This window comes from Phalacrocorax carbo, chromosome 11 (genome assembly GCF_963921805.1).
Source record: "Phalacrocorax carbo chromosome 11, bPhaCar2.1, whole genome shotgun sequence".
NCBI lineage: Eukaryota > Metazoa > Chordata > Aves > Suliformes > Phalacrocoracidae > Phalacrocorax > Phalacrocorax carbo.
In genome coordinates, this window is record NC_087523.1 from 23,308,266 (window position 1) to 23,327,250 (window position 18,985).

At 49.1% G+C, this 18,985-nt stretch overlaps 2 protein-coding genes across 2 annotated transcripts; one reads left to right on the forward strand and one right to left on the reverse strand.

Annotated features, from left to right (window-relative positions):
• Positions 1-412: 412 nt before the first annotated feature.
• LOC104046086 (uncharacterized) lies at positions 413-10,651 on the reverse strand. The gene is made up of 9 exons (XM_064463450.1): positions 10,003-10,651; positions 9,130-9,243; positions 5,816-7,501; positions 5,131-5,230; positions 4,298-4,446; positions 4,013-4,125; positions 3,197-3,286; positions 2,185-2,307; positions 413-1,823 (listed from the first exon to the last, which is right to left on the reverse strand). The coding sequence occupies exons 1-9, from the start codon at positions 10,061-10,063 to the stop codon at positions 1,629-1,631; spliced, it is 2,631 nt and encodes an 876-aa protein (XP_064319520.1). The 5' UTR covers positions 10,064-10,651; the 3' UTR covers positions 413-1,628.
• Positions 10,652-13,268: 2,617 nt separating this feature from the next.
• Positions 13,269-18,290, forward strand: LOC104046084 (glutamine amidotransferase-like class 1 domain-containing protein 3, mitochondrial). Its single transcript, XM_009506165.2, has 4 exons — positions 13,269-13,400; positions 15,529-15,700; positions 16,489-16,690; positions 17,642-18,290. Exons 1-4 carry the CDS (start codon positions 13,293-13,295, stop codon positions 17,832-17,834), a joined length of 675 nt encoding a protein of 224 aa, XP_009504460.1. The 5' UTR covers positions 13,269-13,292; the 3' UTR covers positions 17,835-18,290.
• Positions 18,291-18,985: the final 695 nt, after the last annotated feature.

Below are 18,985 nucleotides of genomic sequence, written 5' to 3' on the forward strand. Positions count from 1 at the left end.
GCATCCCTGGTATATTTAGGTCAGGGCTGTTTTCCCCCAGCAAAAGGCTTTGTGATGCTTCAGCGCCTCTCCAGATTAACACTTCTTACCACACTCCCTCAGATTTCAGTGTTTGTGGGGTTTTTTTACTGACTTAAGGAGCGAAATTCAGCCCTGGTGTTTATGAGCTCATTAGCACTCCTCTGCAAAGGGAGCTGGCACCAGGGGGGTGATGTTAAGAGTTTTCTTCTCATTTCCTCCTCTTCCCCACCCCGGAAAGCGATGCAGTCTGATTCCCCCGTTAGGCCCCCCGTGCATGGCCAGGAACCCCGACATGCTGAAATCCATAACCCTTTGACTCGCAAGGTTTTTCCTAGGTACTTGCCGCAGATGATGGTGGAGTCCTGCGTGACACGTGACTGGTTATCGAAAATATTTTATTGCTTTCTATAAATCAGTTTGAATAAACTCCAAAGAGATACAGTAAGTAGACCAGCAAAAATATTTAACAACCTTGATTACCCGGCATTTTCTTTCTCTACAGGAAGAGAGCCAGTTCGGTAAGAACAAGCTGAGAAGACCTGGTTTTGCCATAGTTCACAGAGGTTGAGCTCCTCTGGCTGCACAGCATTTATGCTTAAGTTCCAGTAGAACTTCAGGTGAAATCAATGAAACAATTCATTGGTTTCAGCTGGAGTTTGATCAGCACCTTGCACCTGAGTCAGGTAAGAATAAGATCAACAGTTTTCAGAGGCTAAACGAGCCACTAACTGCACAGCCATGCAGTCTTTGCCAAGGAAAACTCACATTGGTCTGAAACTTCACCTCCTCCCGGTCAGCAGCTACTGCTCTGCACTAAACTCTGGAGGAAACATACCATGAGATGTGTACAGTTATGCTATGAGGCGAGAGAGCGGCTTCTAGTGTCCGCAAACGCCGTGCAGATGATTCTCCTGAAAGTCATACTCCGCATAAGGTAACATGGGAAGGGCAGGTCTTCCACGATGCTCCAGCACTCCTAAGGAGGTAGCGTTGGAGTCATCAAAACAGTGATTCCACCCTCACGCTGACTGTGAAACACAGAAAATGGCATCTCAGATAATGGCATTTGGGTTTAGTGTTGGGTTCTGTGACCTCTGTTTTGAGAGGACGCATGAGAAGACAGCCCCAGCTCCCGAGGCCGTGCTTTGCCTCACCTGTTTTAGAAAGTCCACCGTACTCGCCGGCACGGTACCTGAATACGCCTTCCCTTCTCCCCCTCCCACTTCAAGTTTCACGCAGTGTTTTTCCCCCAACATGTAATTATGAAACACGTCACGTTACTCTGCACCAAACCAAAGGTATAAACACCCAGTGAAAGGGAAAAAGCTCTGTTGCTCTGGGGCCAGCCTGGCACTGATATAACATTTTCTTTGGTCGTGCCTGATCTTCAGTGAAAGCTGCCAGTCTCCGTAAGCGAAAATTTTACTTCTGGGTGACTGTGGTTTGTACGTCAGCTCTGCGCGGGGATATTTGAGCAGTATCCACAGGAAGATGAATAAGTCACCCCTGCAGCTGGGAAGCCTCTCCCATTCCCCAATCTGACCTATATGTCATTTCCCAGCGAACACCTCCCTAGTGAGCACGTAACTGCTTGACCTGCACGGGAGTCAGAAGCGAGTGTGATTCTCGCAGGCATCATCGGGGGACTGCTCCGGCGCTGTCTCTTCCGAGGCAGCCGTGCCCACCCCGTTGTGCACAGCGTGGCCATGATTCAGATGTTCTTCCTGGCCTTTTGTGGTGTTAGTGCCACTCTTAGGAACCAATCTGTGTTTCTTCTGCACCTGCTCCAGTATCTGCAGCACCTGGAATTAGCAAACACAGCTGTGAGTGGGTTAATAATCAGGGGAAAGCACTAATTTCTTCTCCAGCTATTGAAATAACGCCCTGTTCTCTTTCAAGCTACGTGTCTGGGCTCAGCCTTCGGTTTACACTAAGCACTTCTGTCTGCTCAGAGGTCGCTGGAACAGGGGTAAATGAAAGGCCTGCCCCATGGAGATCCATCACCTCGGACCTCAGAGCTCTGTTTTTCTGCTCTTTCACACCACCCTATGATAACTCCTGCTATCACAGGTTTCTTCACCTCCTTATGGAACTAGGAAACCCCCAGTCTAAAACCCACTTGAGGGAGAAAGGGAGCAGAAGTAAAATCAAGATTAATTTTACCTGAGACTTGGGGATGATACCGACTCTGAAGAATCCTATGTTTCCACTGTCGATTTTGGTGCAGTCCACAACGGTGGAGGCAATGTTCTCTGGAGAGGGCCCATCACAGAGAACTGCATCTACCTGAAGAGCATCAGATGTTCACACCAAGTTCCCCTCGGGACTTGGGAAAAGAGAGGGCAGTTTCCACCTCTCAACAGCAGGTAATTATTATCAAAGGCAACTCTGCTTCGTCCTACCCCACTGTACTGACACTAAGGGCTGAATTTGGAATGAATGAACTTAATAAAAGCAAAGAGAGAGACCTCTGTGGGGTGTAGGCCAGCAGTAGAGCAAAGACAGGCTTACATCAGCTGAGGAGCTTTGAAGAAGTCCCATCCACAAAGCAAATGTGTAGAAAATTAGATTTTTGAGGAGTTAGAGGTGAAGATTTCTACCCCCTTTCATTTAAAACTGCCCTCACATATGCTGCCATGAATATGCAAAATGTAGTACACTCAGGATTTAACAGTGAAATGAAAGACAGACATTTGAATGGCCATGACCATCGTACTTATGAAAGTTCTAAAAGCCAGGAATATTTTACAGCCTTGGCACCGGTTTTAGACCAGCTTCAGCATTAGATGGGAGCCCTCTGTGTTCTGACAGCTCAACGCCAGCTGGAGCCCTGGTGCATTCAGGCATCAGTGGTTATATTGCTTGTAAGCAAAGAAGCTTTTTTTTGTTGCTCGTATCATTCCCTGTTGGAAGATGAACTAGCTCACGTTGCCAAGCCATAGCTATAATGTATAAATCAGAAGGATTTTGGTTTCCCTCCAAGTTCTGTATTTTACAATGTTCTTTCACTACGACACCAACATGAGGAGTGTCCACGAGATTTGTTTAATGAAATGTTTTCCCAAATTCTTGATGTCACCTGTTGATTTGCCTACTGGAAACAAAGTGGTTGCTTTCTTCCATCCCCACATCTCTTGGGACCAGCCGGAATGAAAAAACATAGAGCCTCAATTACCTTATCTCCCAGCTTGGCATAGACTTGGTTGTGGTGTGTTGTGTCTGCCTCTCCTGTCGGGTTTGCTGACGTGACCACAATGGGGCCAACCTGGTGGCAGAAAAATGAGAATAAAAGCTCTGAGCAGGCTTTGCGGTGTAAAACAGATGACTTGGGCTCTGAAGTTCACTCGTGAGCTCTGTGACTGTAAAGAGAACTCAGTGTGACTCACCCAGGTAGAGACACCTACTTTGTAGGAAACAACAGTCCCACCAAATCTGTGTACGAGTGACTAACACCCAGCTGAACTGGGGTTTACTGATGATCAGGAAAGAACATTTTGTTTTCCAGCAACAGCAATTGCCAAACCCCTACAATGTCTGTCCGAGAAATGAGTAGAGCATGCAGGGTATCACGGTTCCTCTGGCCACATTCTGGACCTCTGAAGTTATTCTGGCTTCAGGTAAGCCCCTGCTTACAACAAAAGTGTTCTATGTAGGAAATTGGAGAAAGTGTCTATTAAAGACATCTCTTCTGGCTTTCTGACATGGTGGTTATTCTTCTACCCTCTTTTCTGCAACAAAATCAGCCATCAGCTGCCGGCATACCCCACCCCTTCTTAATGATTTTTTTCTTGCGGGAGTTACTGATTTTAGCACTTTTCACTCCCCAAACCTGTCTGAACATGCTAGGATCCAGCCCCTCACTACCCTTCTCCCCTCCAGCAGGCCAGAGGACCTGGGTGCCAGTGACTGACACCAAGCCTGCTCCCTAGACAGGGGGAGGGCAAGGTCTGGTCACCCGTGCTGCTGGGGTGAGTGTGCTCTGGCCACTCACCAGGTCGATGAGGTGTGTGGTGACAGAGCAGTCGGGGATGCGGATGGCAACGCTCTGAGGGGTACCGACGTATTTAGCAGAGTCCTTCATTCCCAGGAAGTCCACCCATCCACCTGCACAAGGAAGAGTCGCACGGCACTTATGGACGTACGTCAGCCCGAACACAATGATCTTACCAGATATATCACCACGGAGCACGTTGCGTTGCAGGGATGCGTGACTTAAAAGCTGGAGTTTCAAAGCCAAAGCTCTCCAGAGAGCTTGGAAGCAACAGCATTTCCTCACCTCTGGGAACCACCAAGCTAATAGGAGATGGCCAGGCAGCCTCCATGAAGTCCCAGAGGAGGGGAGTGAACAAATGCTTTGCAGGTTCCAGTTGCTTTAGGCTAGAAATCCAGAGTGACATGGGGCGATCCTGAGCCTGGCGCTTGGAGCTGGAAAGGAAGCAAGAAAAATAAGCCTGGAAGTAGGACAGGGATTTATTTTCCACCTGAAAAGGAAATTGTGTTGGTGAGGCCTAGAGTTAACACAAGGCATGTAGGCTCTGTCCCAGGTCACCAGTCTGCAGTAAAAGTAGAACTGCTCAACAGATAACCTGACAGGAAAGGACATTGATGACTATTCCCAACCAGGAATGTCTACTCCAAATCAAAGTTTTAGCTTCTTGTATAGTGATGGGTAGAAGTCCCAGCTGCCCAAATTCTGAGGAAACGCCACCAATAAGAGAGGACCTGGCTGCTTACAAAAGTACAGCTGGAGGCGTTTGTTAAACATGAGAAGGGTTTTGATTGTGACAATATGTACCTACAAACATGTACAATAATCCCCCGCCCCATTTGCCACTTCTTTGGGTTTCCTTGTGTTGTCCAAGCTACCCGGCTCCATCACCTGCCAGGAGCCTTCAGTATCCTAGAAGACAGTTCCAGCTCAACTGTCTCCTTTCCTCGTTCAGATCTTCTCCCCCAGGCTCAGCAACTTGTTGTTCCCATGGAGGCTAAGCTGTGTCTCATCGCTCTCGACGGTTGCTGCAGCCAGTACTCAGCAGCAGCTATAAGCCCTAGAGGCTTCTTTAGACTAGCCAAGGAAGCCCTCACTGGGGCAGAAAGACAAATACTTACCGGTGAGCTTTCTCCACAGCATCAGGCCGATTACAGGCTGCCACAAGCACATACACAGTATCCGTGGGGATGCCGCACGTCCCTCCATTCTTAAGGATATCTGTTGGCATGTGAACAGGGCAGAATCCCTTGAGTGACTAGAAGTGAGGGGTTGTAATTCATGGAAGAGCTGCCACAGACAGCCAATTCGGTGCTCTCATCTCCTTTTCCCAACTAACAAAGCATTTCCTCTGACAGTGCATTTTCTAGCATTCATCCAAGAGGAGCTCTGGCACTTAGGGGAGCTCTGGGCCACGTTCACCAGGGCCAGAAGTCATTCAGCCCTGTGGAGAGAGCAAGCACCATGCATTTGCCCTGCCTTCTCTGTACAAAGCTTTCAGAGGTAGCACCAGCCTGGAGGATTCATGTATCTCAGACTGGATGAGCAGACTGGGGTGCGATACAGGAGAGACAGCAGCAAATTCACTGCTAAGGCCAGCTCCCATCAGGGAATTGCTCCTATTTCCCCCATAGTGTATTTAGCTTCTAATGACTCTTGTAACTTGGCCCACCTCATCAAAATGTCATCAGATTGTCATGGTTTCCACACCTGGATTGGAAAATTGTTCTTTTAATAGTGTTCTGCTACAAAACCTCGCAGAATTTACCCTCCACCCCCACATTATGCCCTATGTATTTCCCTTACCTGCAATTCTCTTGACTGAGGAAGCTTTCCTGGCAGGCAGGTGAAGGCACTTGGTCGTTCCTCCCCCCATGCCACTAAGCTGCACAATGGGCCTACCCATCGGTAAGCAGGAACCCGCAAAGATGCTGTTGAAAAGGGCAGACAGGAAGCAGTAAAAGCTGACCAGACCAAAGATGAGAGTGGCAGCAATGTCATAGCCAGCTGGAAGAGCATGGATGGCATCCAGCAAGAAGCTGACAGCGATGAGCAAGAAAGTGAGGGAGTAAAAGAACCAGGCAAGGTTTAAGAAGAGTGTGCAGAAGACAATGAAGACATTGAAGAGCATGAAAGCAATGATGCCTACTGCTGCGTGGAAGCTTCTGGTAGTGCCATAGAGGCCACCGTATCTTGTCAAGCCCCAGATGATCCACATGACAGCATAGAGAATGAAGGCGCTGCTCTCCAGGGTTTTACCCCGGGCAAAGGCCACGGAGCCACTTAGAAGCTTAAGGATCCCACCAGCTACCACTACCCATGGAATTACAACAGTGGCCAGTGGAGCCTGGGGGTCCCCTGTCATTGTTATAGCAAAAGAAGCGAGGACACTGCATGCATAGCCAAGTACTTCTGCATCTGCATACTTGGAATACCCTAGGTAGGGAGCGTGAAGGTCTGCCCCCTCGCGAAGCTTCAGAAAACTGCTGCGCGCAAGTAGGGCCTTGACAGCACCCTTCCCTGTTGGGATCTTGGCAGTTGCTTTCACATTGTACAGGTGAATTAGAGTCATCAAGGCTGAGGCCACAAAGATGGCCACATCCACGCCTTGGGGTCCACCTTCAAAAAATCCCTTGGGACGGCAAGCTAATGCAATGCAGTAGGCCACATAAAACAGCAAATACAGGCCATCCACTGGGCTTTTAAGAGCGAGAAAAAGAGCCAAGACAGCAAAAAGAATTGCGAAAACCACCAGAAATGGAGTAGGGAAAGATGGCTCCTCTGGTTGCCAGATTGGGTACAGAAGGCAATAGCCTCCAGCAAACTTTAGGATGGAAGTGAAACCAAAGAACGTAGCCATTAGTACATCCATCGCACGGTATGATAAAATGCAGATGCCAGTCTGGTAGATCCCGGCTGCCCACAGCCAGGGTACCTGACCGACAAAGAGCTTGCCAGTGACGCCCAGGAGCCTACAGCCAAAGACACTGGCAGACAGCATGTTCAGGATCAGACCGCTGACTGCAAAATGGTTCATGCTGCTGCTGGTGGATTGGATCTGTTCCTGGGTCTTTTTCTGGGCCAGATCTGTGCCAGGGAGGGCAATTTTCTCTTTGGTTAGGAAATAGAGAATCCTTCCCAAAGCAAAATAACCACCCACCAAGCAGACAATCATGTAATTGCAAGCTACAGCAGAGGAACCGAAAGCTGTGCTGTAATGCATGGCAACCTCGTGGGCACTGGCAAGTGAGACAGCAGAAGCGATCATAGCCAGGACGACCTCTCTGCAAAGGAAGCCCACCACTGCCATAATGAGTAGTGCCAAAGTGAACGTGACCAGGCCAGGCACCAAGGCATTGCGGAAATCACCAGTGTCGTTCAAAACTCCTTGCCCTCCCAGGATGAAGACCACTCCATAGCCACACCAGAACACTGAGATGGTCAGGCAGAGAGACAAAAATAGGGAGGCATTTCTTAGGCTTCTCCGAATTCCTGTGGAACAAATTATAGTGGAGACAGAACTGTGATTTCAAGACAGTAAGTTACGGAAAGCAGTAGTTAGGACAGGCAGCTGTGCTACAGGCACTTGGTGTGTAGGAAGCGTGATCACTCTGCTTCCACATGGAGCTGCACAGGTCCTGCATGATGCCAGACAGAGCTATCATGAGTTTGGGCAGGTCTGTACCATGCCCCGTTACGCTGTGTAGACATGACCACCTCCATCCATGTTGTATTCCCTCAGTACAACACTTCAGTTCATCAGAGTGCCTGACATGAGCTCAAAATACTTGAGTTCCTTCAACTCGGTACGGCACCAGGCCTGCCACGCAGTTTGCCCTACTGAAGTTGAGGCTCAGCAAGCCATTGTCCTATCTCCCTCATGATGCCTACAAGACCCAGTAACAAGACCATAATATATTAATGCAAGTTAAGTCCCGACACCTTTGGGGTTGCCTGGTGGTTTGTTTTGTTCCTGCTGTAAGCTGTCAGGTCCAATGTTTGAACCGCAAGTGCCACACAGCCTGCTGCATCCCCATAAATAATCGGGCCTTCTCAGAAGACAGAAGCATAGGAATTACAAAACTCGTTCCTTCTCCAGAACCACCCTGTTCAGTATCCTGCTCCCCCAAATGACAAAGACCTTGATTTAAAATACTTCATATTGAGTGGAATCCACCTACTACCCCCAAAAAATATCACAAAGTACCTTATTTTTACTGCTGTGCTTTCTCACCTCATGATGTGAGGATACTGATCAGCACGGACAGACCTGAAAGCTCCCTTCCAAGCTGGAGCTTTGTAATGGACCTAGACTTCATTTCTTCCTCAAACTGATACAGCTTTGTGAGCCAGACTCCAGTTGGGAAGGGAAGCAAGAACTCTGCTGAATGAGTCCCCAAGCTACAGAGGACTGTAATCACACAGGTATGCATCTCTTGGAACAAGGGAGCACAGAAATTCCAGCCTTTGGTAGGAGGCTGTTGATTCCCACCCACAGTGAAACACCACCTGTCCATTCCAATGGTCCCACCAGTACAGCTGCTTCCAAGTGCTTTCTACTAATGCTGTGTGCCACCTCTGACTGAGAGAAGAGGCGGGCCTATGTTTTATGGGTTAAAATATGCAGTGTCTCTCCCAGGCTGTCTGCTTTGTAGAGGAAAAAATGCCACCATCAAATCTTGGATTTTCATGTCCTCATCGTGGCGAGTTAAGGAGGAACAACTCAGCATTCATTCTAAAGAGTGTGGACTTTGCAATAGCCAGCGATTTTTTCTCTCAGGTAAGTAGATCTCTTGGCATTTACACATTGACATGCCATTTCAATCCATGGATGCCTAAAGCACTCTCAGAAAGCCTGGGAACCATTTTTAGAGAAATCATGTATTCAGTCTGTTAAAACTCTCAGAGATCCTAGTAAAGCATTTGTTCAAAACCAACATTGATTTCTTTGGTCACCGATACAGGAAAACTCTGCTGTGCTGCCATACTCCTCTAGGAGAATGAATCAGTGGTCTGGCAAGGCTGCCACGGTTTGTACAAACCTGTTGGCAAAGCAGAGCAAATACATGCGAAGCTATAGGAGGGGGAGGCCTTGAAGCTGGCTGTCCTCTGAGTCTTACCTGCATACGCCAGGAGAGACGATAAAATCAACAGGAGGACTCCCAAAGCCGTGCTGGGGATCAGAGGCGCTGCTCTGGGTAAGCTGTAGAAATGCACTGCCAGTAAGAGTGATCCTGCGTGTGACAAGGGAGGTGTTAAAAAAGAAAGAGCTTGTAAACTTTGCCTAAAAAAATGCAGGAGAGAACCGGAGTGGCAAGAGCAGGGAATAGAGAAAAAAACAGCAGTACAAGATCTGAAAATAATGAAATCTGAGGAGCCGGGGGAGGGGATGTTCTAACTTGGTTTGTGTCCAAGGTCTCACCTCTTTCTGGCTGCCTAGTTTTAAGAAACTTGAACTTAATAATGTTTGAAAGTGCTCCCCCGTTGTCAGATAAAGGTAAAAATTGGCTCTCCAACTACACAAAAGGCAGGCGGATGCAGGCACACCCTACAGATGATCACATAAGCCTTGTGACTCCAGAAAACCAGCCTAAAAATGAAAAGGGGCAGCACTCGGAGAGACGAAACACAAAGAAGGAGCAAGTGAAAGGGAGTGAACACAGAAAAGAGAGCTGCAGGGAAAACAGCTAGAAAAGGAAAAGAGAGGAAAGTGCATCCAAATAAAGACCATCTATGAAAATGACTACCAAAAAATGTTGATTTGCTTCCCACCCAGGATGGATCGAGTACAAAAGTTCAGGCCAGCACTTTAAAGCCAAGACAAATATTTTGTTGGCTGCTGAAACAGGCACAGGGATCTCTGGATCTAAAAGCTGTACCCAGGCAGAGAAGACTCAGAATAAACAGACTCTTTAGCCCCCTTTGAAAAGGGGGTTGTCCGTGAAAGCTAGTCCCAACCCCATCTTCCCATGCCAAGAAGACTTGATCCCTACCTGCGGAAATGCCCAAGAGCCCTATGGAGGAATGCAGTGACTCAGCTTTTCTGTCTGCCATCGCAGAGTCCGCTAAGACCCAGATGCGGGCTGAAATGCTGCCTCTCTTTCCTCCTTAGCTCTTTATAACCAAAGCAACTCCACTGGCCTGTGTTCCTCCCTGCTCTCCACCCCTTTTCCCTACAAACATCTTCTGTTAGTGTTCCCTTCTGCATGCGGGAGGAAATGCAAACGAGTTCCTTGCTGCAATAAATTTCAGTCTGTGAGTCAGCATGGACTGCTAGTAGCTCCCTCCAGGGGCCTGTTAATTTTACTGTTGATTAACCCTTGTTAAAAAAGACACTTGAAAAATAATGCTGAGGGTTTATTACTATTACTGCCTTTTTGCTACTGCCAGCGAGGAAATTGCACTGGTTAAAATTAAGGTTTTTAAAAGAATCCATCTTGCTGGAGCAAACAAGTACTTTGCAAGCCCAGGAGGTCCTTGGGGACCAGTAATTTCTCCTTACACTGGCCATGGTCCTGCTGTTTGTCCCCGTCACAGCTATGAATGCCTGGCACCGCTGTGCTCTGCTGGGCAGACTCAGTGCCATTCCCTTAAAGGTGACTTCTGCCCACGTGCCAGTCCACATCTAGCTAATCCAGCCTCTCTGCGCGTACTCACGGGGAACTGCTCCTCAGTGGTCTCCATGAGTGAGGTGTCAACGCAAGCACGCGTCCTGGAGACCATCGGTGAGAGGGTAAATCCAGAGGAGCCTTGCTGGCTTTCCAGGAGAACTGCCTGGGCAGTGAGTGAGCATCTGCTGTTGCCATGATCGCTGCTGTATCCCAAAGGCAACGTGAAGGACCTATTCACAGCTTCCCGCTGCTTCCCATGGAGAATATGAGATCAGGGCATACAGGTGTTTACCAATGGAGGAGAGGCTGCAGAAAGCGGTGGACACTGGCCTCAGGATCATCTTGGGTCACGCGTCAAGTGGGAATTAGGCAGAGAACTGTGCTGTGAGAGCGAACAGAGCCTTGATGGAAAACAGGGGCGACGCTTGCCTGCACTTACGTACCTTCCTCCATCGTTTTGTTTGTGTGCAATGGGCCAGATAGGGCCTATTCCTCTGAAGGACTCAGCTCCTGTTCCCATCGGCCCCAGTTAAAGCGAATTCCACTCTCAGCCTCTGACAAGATAAAAGATGCAGAACAGTGTGAAGAGCTTCGCGCTAATATTACTGGGCTGGTCAAGGATGACTCTGCAGAGGCCCTACAGCAGCAAGCTGTGAGGTTCCTCCTGGCAGCCCCTGCTCTATGTTCTCCCATAAGTCATGCTCCACAGCCAGGGCTGGAGGACCGAAAAGCTGTTGGAAATGGGACTTAGAGCTGCACAGACTGGAGCTCAAAGACAGGCCTCCAGGATCATCCAAGGGGCATTAGATCTGTAGCAGCATCCAGAACAACTGCAGACTGTCAGGGCCCACAGATGATGTCAAAGGACGCTCCTCCTGCCCTCTGAGCCAGCTGGAGCATGACGGCATGCTTCCATCGTGCAGCTGGATCCCTACAATGGCTCCCAAACTTCCCTGGTTTCTTCAGGGCTTTAGAGGACAGTTATCTTTACCTGTGTTCACCCTTCAAGAAAAGCTTTGAGGCAACAGGATTCCTTCACGCTCATCTTCACTAGAATATCAATGCAGATGAAAGCAAGGTATTAATATTAAAGCCCAATGTCTCTACCATAATAAATGTGTGCAGATATTCCCACACAGAATGGAATAACTCAGCTTGAAAGTATTATTTATCAGGAATACGTTTTTTGCAGATAGATCTTTAGGTTCAGTAAGTCTGTTGAGATAGATCTTATTACGTAAGGAAGCAAGCATTGGAACAAGCCTGGTTTGTCCAGTTACACCTAACCAATTGTACCAGTAAGGGAAACCAGCTCAGTCGGTCTCCAACAGGCAGAGCTAAATTATATGGTTTGCAGCAAGCAGTAAGTTTGTTTAAATCATCAGCCTCTGGCTATCTTTGTCCCACCATTAACGCGACTGCTCTCTAACCAGTTGCAGGAAGAAACTACCTCTCCAAGTTGCGGCATGATTCAGCTGTTTTTTCACGCAAGGGTGAATAATACATTTCTAAACCACGGTTGGCATACCTTAGATACCAAACCAAACAGCAGTGAGAAAAGGCTTTGGGTGTTTTCCACACATCTCTTGAGGTGTAATTCCTGTTCTGGGTAATAAAAGTAACTAAAAGGGAAGAGCCTGCGTTAGATTAGCTGGACTGCAAGTCTTTTCTCATGTGCTTTTTGTTCCCAGCAGCCAGGACAATATCACTAGTTTTAAGAGATGCATGCAATAAATGAAGCCACATGCATTAGCAATGAGTATCTTTCTCATGCCTTCTATGACTGACAAACTTGCCAGATGCTATTTCATTATACACAGGATGTATTTCATGTCTCTTCCAAATATAATTGAGACCTAAAGAAAATTTCTTATCGATAACCCCTGAAAAACACCCTTCAGCCACACTGCATGAAGCCAGTTGTTCTCTGAAGAGTGGCGAGAGAGCCCCAATGGGCCACAGTTATTTCAATGGCGCAAAGCTGAAATGAAGAGGTACGTAATCACCTCAGGTGTGAGCATATCGGGGAGAAGGAAGAACAAGTCTCTGCACGAGCAAGGGATTTTCCCCATCACATGCTGTAAATCTTGCTGCCAATTCCTGGTACCGCTTTCCTGGCAAATGGAGAGATGGTGCTGTTGATGAAGAATCAAGTTATTAATTTCTTGCCTCAGGACCCAAAGGCCAGGGAACAACTACAGCTGAGTGCAAAACATCTGCTCTTGAGACATGAGATAGGAGGAAAAGAACATTTAAGGTCCAAAAAAGAAATCTTGGTGTTAAAAGACTGAGGCTGCCTATGCAGTGTAGGGTTTAAAAAAATGGGGCACAGAGAGGAATGCACTGGCTTGAATACTTGCTCTGGGCAGGTTCCCTTTGATACCAACCTGTGTGCAAGGACCTTGGTACTTTAGTCTGAAAAACGCTTTGGAGACAATGTGCTGGGAAGAAGATCTGCAAGGGAGCAGTCAGTTGAGGAAACAAATAATATTTACATGCCCTGCCTGTGGCACTGGAAATAGAACCTTTTTGCCAGTAAGAAATTCAGCCCAACCCTCCTGGCCCCACCTGCTCCTGGGGGAGGGAGCACGCTATAAAAGGCTCCGGGCAGTGAACAGAGATGCACAGCAATTTGGGGCTCTCCAGGGAATCCTCCTGCTCGGCTTGTGACCATGGGAAAGAGAGTGGCTGTTGTGCTGGCTGGCTGTGGGGTGTACGACGGGAGCGAGATCCATGAGTCTTCTGCCGTGCTGGTGCATCTCAGCAGGGAGGGGGCACAGGTAAGAGGCACCCTGGCAGGCTCCTGCCCCACCTCGGGCTCCTTCTGCTTTGCTCTGCTTTTCAGTCTCACTCTCTTGCAGAAGGTGCTTGTCTCTGAGGAGCTTTGCAGCTTGCCGGACAAAGCACAGGCTCCCCATCGCTGCTAGGGTAATTGCAAAGCGTAAGAGTCACAGCAACTGGCACAGTGTAGGAGCTGCTACGGCGAGCGTGGAGAACTCCCCGGTCTCTGCTTTCCTCTCACAGCTCTGCTGTACGAGAGGATCGGCTTGGCGCTCTCTGCTGAGTGTATCCGAACTCTGAGAGAAACTTTCCTAAATGCATCCTCCGTTCTTTTTGGCTTGCGCTTCCTCTTTTCTGCTTTGGTATTTCTGTTTAAAAGACTGATATTGGCTTTGGCTGTTTGAAATTCATCTTGTTAAAACCCCCAAGGTTAGAACTGAAAATAGACAAGTTCTTGTGAGTCGAACTTGAATAGGGGTAAAAAAGACAACCCTCAAGCAGCTGCTCTCAGATGCCATTAGAGACAGTAGCCACTCTGCGAGACTGGCAGAGGAGGGAGAGGAGCCCTATGTAACACTACCCTCAGCTCTGAGCCACCCACAGATCAGGGTCAGAGCCGTTCTCCTGGGAATCAGAATTGCTCCGTTAAACGCACAGTGGTGACGTACATGTGCTGCAGAGCCAGCCCGCCCAATTCCAAAGCCTTCAAAGCGTGTATTCTCTGCTTGGCTTAAAGCTGAGACCTGTCCAAACCTTTTCTCCACTGTCTATAATTTTGCCTCCTCTTCCCTCCCGGAGCTGCTGCCGTCGCTGCCCTCCGGCCATACCCTGAGTTGGCAGGCTGGGAGCACCATCCTGCACTCATCCCTTGATCAGCAAGGACCTCTGCTGGAGGAAACTCAGCCGTTATTTCAACCCCTTTTATTTTTCAGTCGTGTTTGCCTAAGGAAACAAAGAGTACCATAGCATAGACTAGACTAGACTATTTCAGTTGGAAGGGATCTACAAAGACCATCTAGTCCAACTGTCTGACCAGTTCAGGGGTGACCAGGTTAAAGCATGTTATTAAGGGCACTGGGCATTGCCTACCTCTCCTGGAAGCCTGTTCCAGTGTTTGACCACCCTCTTGGTACAGAAATGCTTCCTAATGTCCAGTCTAATGCTCCCCTGGCACAGCTTTGAACCACTCCCACGCATCTTATCCCTGGATCCCAGGGGGACCAGCACCTCCCTCTCCCTGTCCCATCCTCAGGAAGCTGCTGAAAGAGATGAGGTCGCCCCTCATCCCCGTTCTCCAAACAAGACAAACCCAAAGTCCTCAGCAGCTCCTCACAGGGCATGCCTTCCAGCCCTGTCACCAGCTTTGTTGCCCTCCTCTGGATGCCTCTGAGTACCTTAACACCCTTCTTAAACTGTGGGGCCCAGGACTGCAAAGCTTGTACAGTCCCAAAATCTATCAGCCATCTGTTTGCCACCCTCTGCTCGTCATCACTGCATGTGAGCTTGAAACAGTTCTGAAGGAAGGGGAGGCATTTTTCAGAAAAAGAAATACTCTGGCTTTGGGAAAACAGAGGCCAGGGAGAAGCAACTCAAAGTCCTGCCTTTGAGGGCGGCCTGTGGTTTGCCAGCAGCTTGCTGGGCAGCCAGCACCCCTAGGAGAGGACTGGCTTTGTGGGGGCAGCTGGGGCAGGGCTGGGTTGCCCCAGTGAAGGTGATTGCTCGAGATGCAGGTGGAAACCTCTAAGAAACAGCCTCACCTATGGCTCTTGGGACACCTCATTTTCCTAGGGAGGAAAGGAGTCACTGCTCCCTCTCCAGCACTTCAGGCCCCCAGACAAGCAGTGTGGGCTAGCTGCTTTGCTTCCACCTAAAACCACCCTCATTCCTTCAAGATCAGCGTAAATGTTCCTGTGCAGAAGCTACAAAAGTCCTTCCTTTCTTTCTCCTCCCTATGACAATAACCTTCCTGATGCCAGGATCAGATACAGGTGAGCCTGAAGGTCGCTGCAGTCACCAGCAAACTTCTTCCCTAACAAAGTAACTCAAGCACTTAATTCACTACCCATGGTCTTTAACATGCTTAGGATACATGACAGAAGGATAACAGATCTTTCCCCTCCTCGCCAGGCAGAGGTTTATGCTCCTGATGTCGACCAGATGCATGTGGTGGACCACGTGAAAGGACAGCCAACTCAGGAGAAGCGCAACGTGCTAGTTGAAAGTGCCAGAATAGCCAGAGGCAACATCAAGGATCTAGCCAAGCTGGATGTCAAGGGGCTGGACGCCCTCATCATACCAGGTAGGATGGCATGCAGGGTCTGCAGGCCCAGGGTCTCAGGAACAGCTTAGAAATGCCATAAGCCTTGAACGGCATGGGAGTCACGGGCTGGAGATGAACTGGGCAGAGCCCCGGGGAAGATGACAGGCTGGAAGCATGGACTAGAAGGACAGACATCTTCCATCTGTGCTGGCACTGGCAGGCCATCTTGGACTTAGATCGAAAGAGAACATGGCAATGCAGAAGCTTATCCCAAGAGGATAGAGCTGATAACTGCCAAATAAATTATCCTTTGTACCACCTACTGAGCTTTTTTTTTTACTGGATGTAACAGCATCCCCTCCCTCACCGCCGTGTGTACCTCCTTATCAGGAGAAGAGGCTGGGACAGGGAGGGGGTGACTCAAAAGTGGAAAGCCTGGACAGTCTGGCAATTCATCTCTAGTGAAAGTAACCAGTGATTTCTGTGGGGATGGAAGAGGCCTGAGGCAAGGTTTAAGTGACAAGTGAAAACTTGTCAGCATGTTCCACTGCCATTGGGAAAAGAGCTCACGGGTGAGACACGGTACCTAATGGAGCATCAGCACCTCTCTGCTTCAGTTCTGTATGGAAGCAAGAAAGGTGCTTCGATGTCTCATCCCCGGGCACCCAGCTCACAAAGTTTCAGCTTGTCTAGTTTTAATTCTTTTATCAACATTGGACAAATGCTGCCATCCTCCAAACCCATTTCAGCATTCTGCTAAGTAATACCTGAAAAAATCCCGCCCTGGAGTACTGATCTTCCAGCCTAATCTGTTCTTCTTCACTCAGGTGGCTTTGGAGTGGCTAAAAACCTGAGCACTTGGGCCACCCAAGGCAAGAACTGCGTCATCTCCAAAGAGGTGGAGGACGTCCTGAAGGCATTCCACGCTGCCAAAAAGCCCATCGGCCTGTGCTGCATTTCCCCAGTGCTGGCAGCCAAAATCTTCCCGGGTTGCGAGCTGACCGTGGGTCACGACACAGAGTGTGAGAAGTAAGTAACCTCGGAGCGCCGGTAGGGAATCACACCACGAACTTCAGAGATCAGCAACGCCTCCCCAGCGTGCACAGCACCCTGCCTCAGCTCTCCTGCCCAGATATCTGAAGTCTTGTGATGAGCTGAATGTTATTTCTCAGAGTGAATGATCCACACCATGCATTTCTTAAATTAATCTTGCCTGATAAATCAAATAATCAGAGTTTTTGAGGTACCCCGTGTCACTTCCTATTCCTCTACATACATCTCCTGTGAAAACTAGAAATCTGGTTCTACTCCCTACAGTAGGGAGTCGGTATTTTTGTGTACTTCTTTCCACAACTCTGATGGCTTAAAATAAGACACTTTATTTTAAACACAATCTTATATTTGCCTCCCCAATGCACGTAGCAACCTGTCTCACGCACCTCTTGGTCCCAGGGTAGGAAAGACCCCAGACCACTGACTCGTGAAGTTAAGCAGATCCTAGGTAGGAACAGGATGGTTGCACAAGACTCAGTAGCGTTAAGAGAGGGAGGGGGTTAAACTGTCCTTCCTCAAAGGGGAAAGCTGAGACTGAACTCTCCCAATGGCAGGGAAGGAACTATGATGGCTCCTGCTCAGAAATAATGTCACTTGTAGGAAGCTGGTGAAAAAAAAAACCCAAACCTAAACACGAAGCGTGGAGTGGGCAGAGTTAAGTAGGGGAATGTCTACACTGGAACATCAAGGTTTTATTTTGGCTTTACTTCAGATTTTCAACTCACTGTAGTCTGGAGGTTTTCCTGGCTCTATAGTCCTCGAGAAACAACTCTGCCAGGAAAAGATTTGGATCCTATTGAGCCAGCTTTGTGTAGGGCCCATCCATCATCCTGTAATCAACAGACTTCTCACTCCAGGCCCTCGTCAAATCGCTCTGGGTAACACCGGCTTCCCCACACAGGGTTTATTCTCTTTTTTCCCTTGTAGATGGCCTTACGCAAAGACTGCTGAGACCATGAAGGAGCTTGGCTGCAAGCACGTGAACAAACATGTCACCGAAATCCACGTGGATGCGAAGAACAAGCTGGTGACCACCAGCGCCTTCATGTGCAACGCCCCCATTCACGAGATCTATGATGGCATCGGAAAAATGGTCAGAGAAGTGGTCAGGCTTGCCTGAATGCCTCAGAGCCACAGAATCTGTCTCCTCTGGAGCGCAGGCACTGAGCCTCGGATGACCTCCTTCCCCTTTTACACCCCCACGCCAACCGGGTCACTGCTACGCAGCCGGAGTCCTTCCCCCCCACGGGCCCACCGGCGGCTGCTGGGGAGGGAGAACTCCGGAGCAACGGGAGCGTTGTCGTGTCCTGCCGAGGACACGCCACTTACTGACCGTAAACTGGCAGTAACTGGAGCATGGGCACGCATTGGGCTGGCATGCAAAAGCCAGGTCTCCACGGGGCTCAAGTACAGCCACTCTCTTTGGTCCTGCGGGGCTGAGGGGTTGCCTGGGCCGTGTCAGCCGTGACTGGTCCCTCGCTGCCAGTACTTCAAACTCCCCGTTGCACCCCACAGAATGGAGGAATTGGTGGCGAAAGGAATAAAGCTGAATAAAACCTGAATAAAACCTGACACTTTTTACCTGGGCTGAATTCTCCTTTCGTTTTTGACTTTCACGCTGGATGAGGAGATGCTCTTAGTGCTGCTGGTTGGGCAAGGAGCGGGGAAAACGGCACAAGAGGTCACCAACAACAAACCCCATGTGTTTTGCTAGGATTTGTCAGAACCCAGACCTGGGCACGAATATGACATGGGTGAAAGCAGACCCAAACCAACTAGCATCCAGGTCTCACGTTAACGATCTTGCGTTAACGGAAGACCTGCCATGATAGCGTGGAACATTTTGGAAGCAGCCTTCCATACTGCTCCCAGGCAAAACGAGTGCAGGGTGAGGCCTAGGCATCGCAGAGAATGCGGTGCCACTTCCAGTCCCTTCCAGTCCCTGGGAGAATTCCTAGAAACAACCCGGGAGCAACAGCTGTGCACAACAGGGACAGACAAGATACCCCACCTCGCCAAAACCTGAACGGCAAGCTGGGAGCTGGCTGGGCGATAGCAAAGCCTGGCAAGCAGCGGCACTAGAAATAACCCCGTATCGGGCACGGCTGTTCAGACAACGGGTTTTTGAGGCCAGAGGGAAGCGTTTGTGCATCTAATCTGGCTGCTGCAGGAGCTGTGAAGAGCACAGCAGCTTACACTGGGCTGCAGCAAGAATGCTGAGAGGATTCAGTCTTCACCTGAAGACACTGCTGTAGCATTTGATAGCTCATT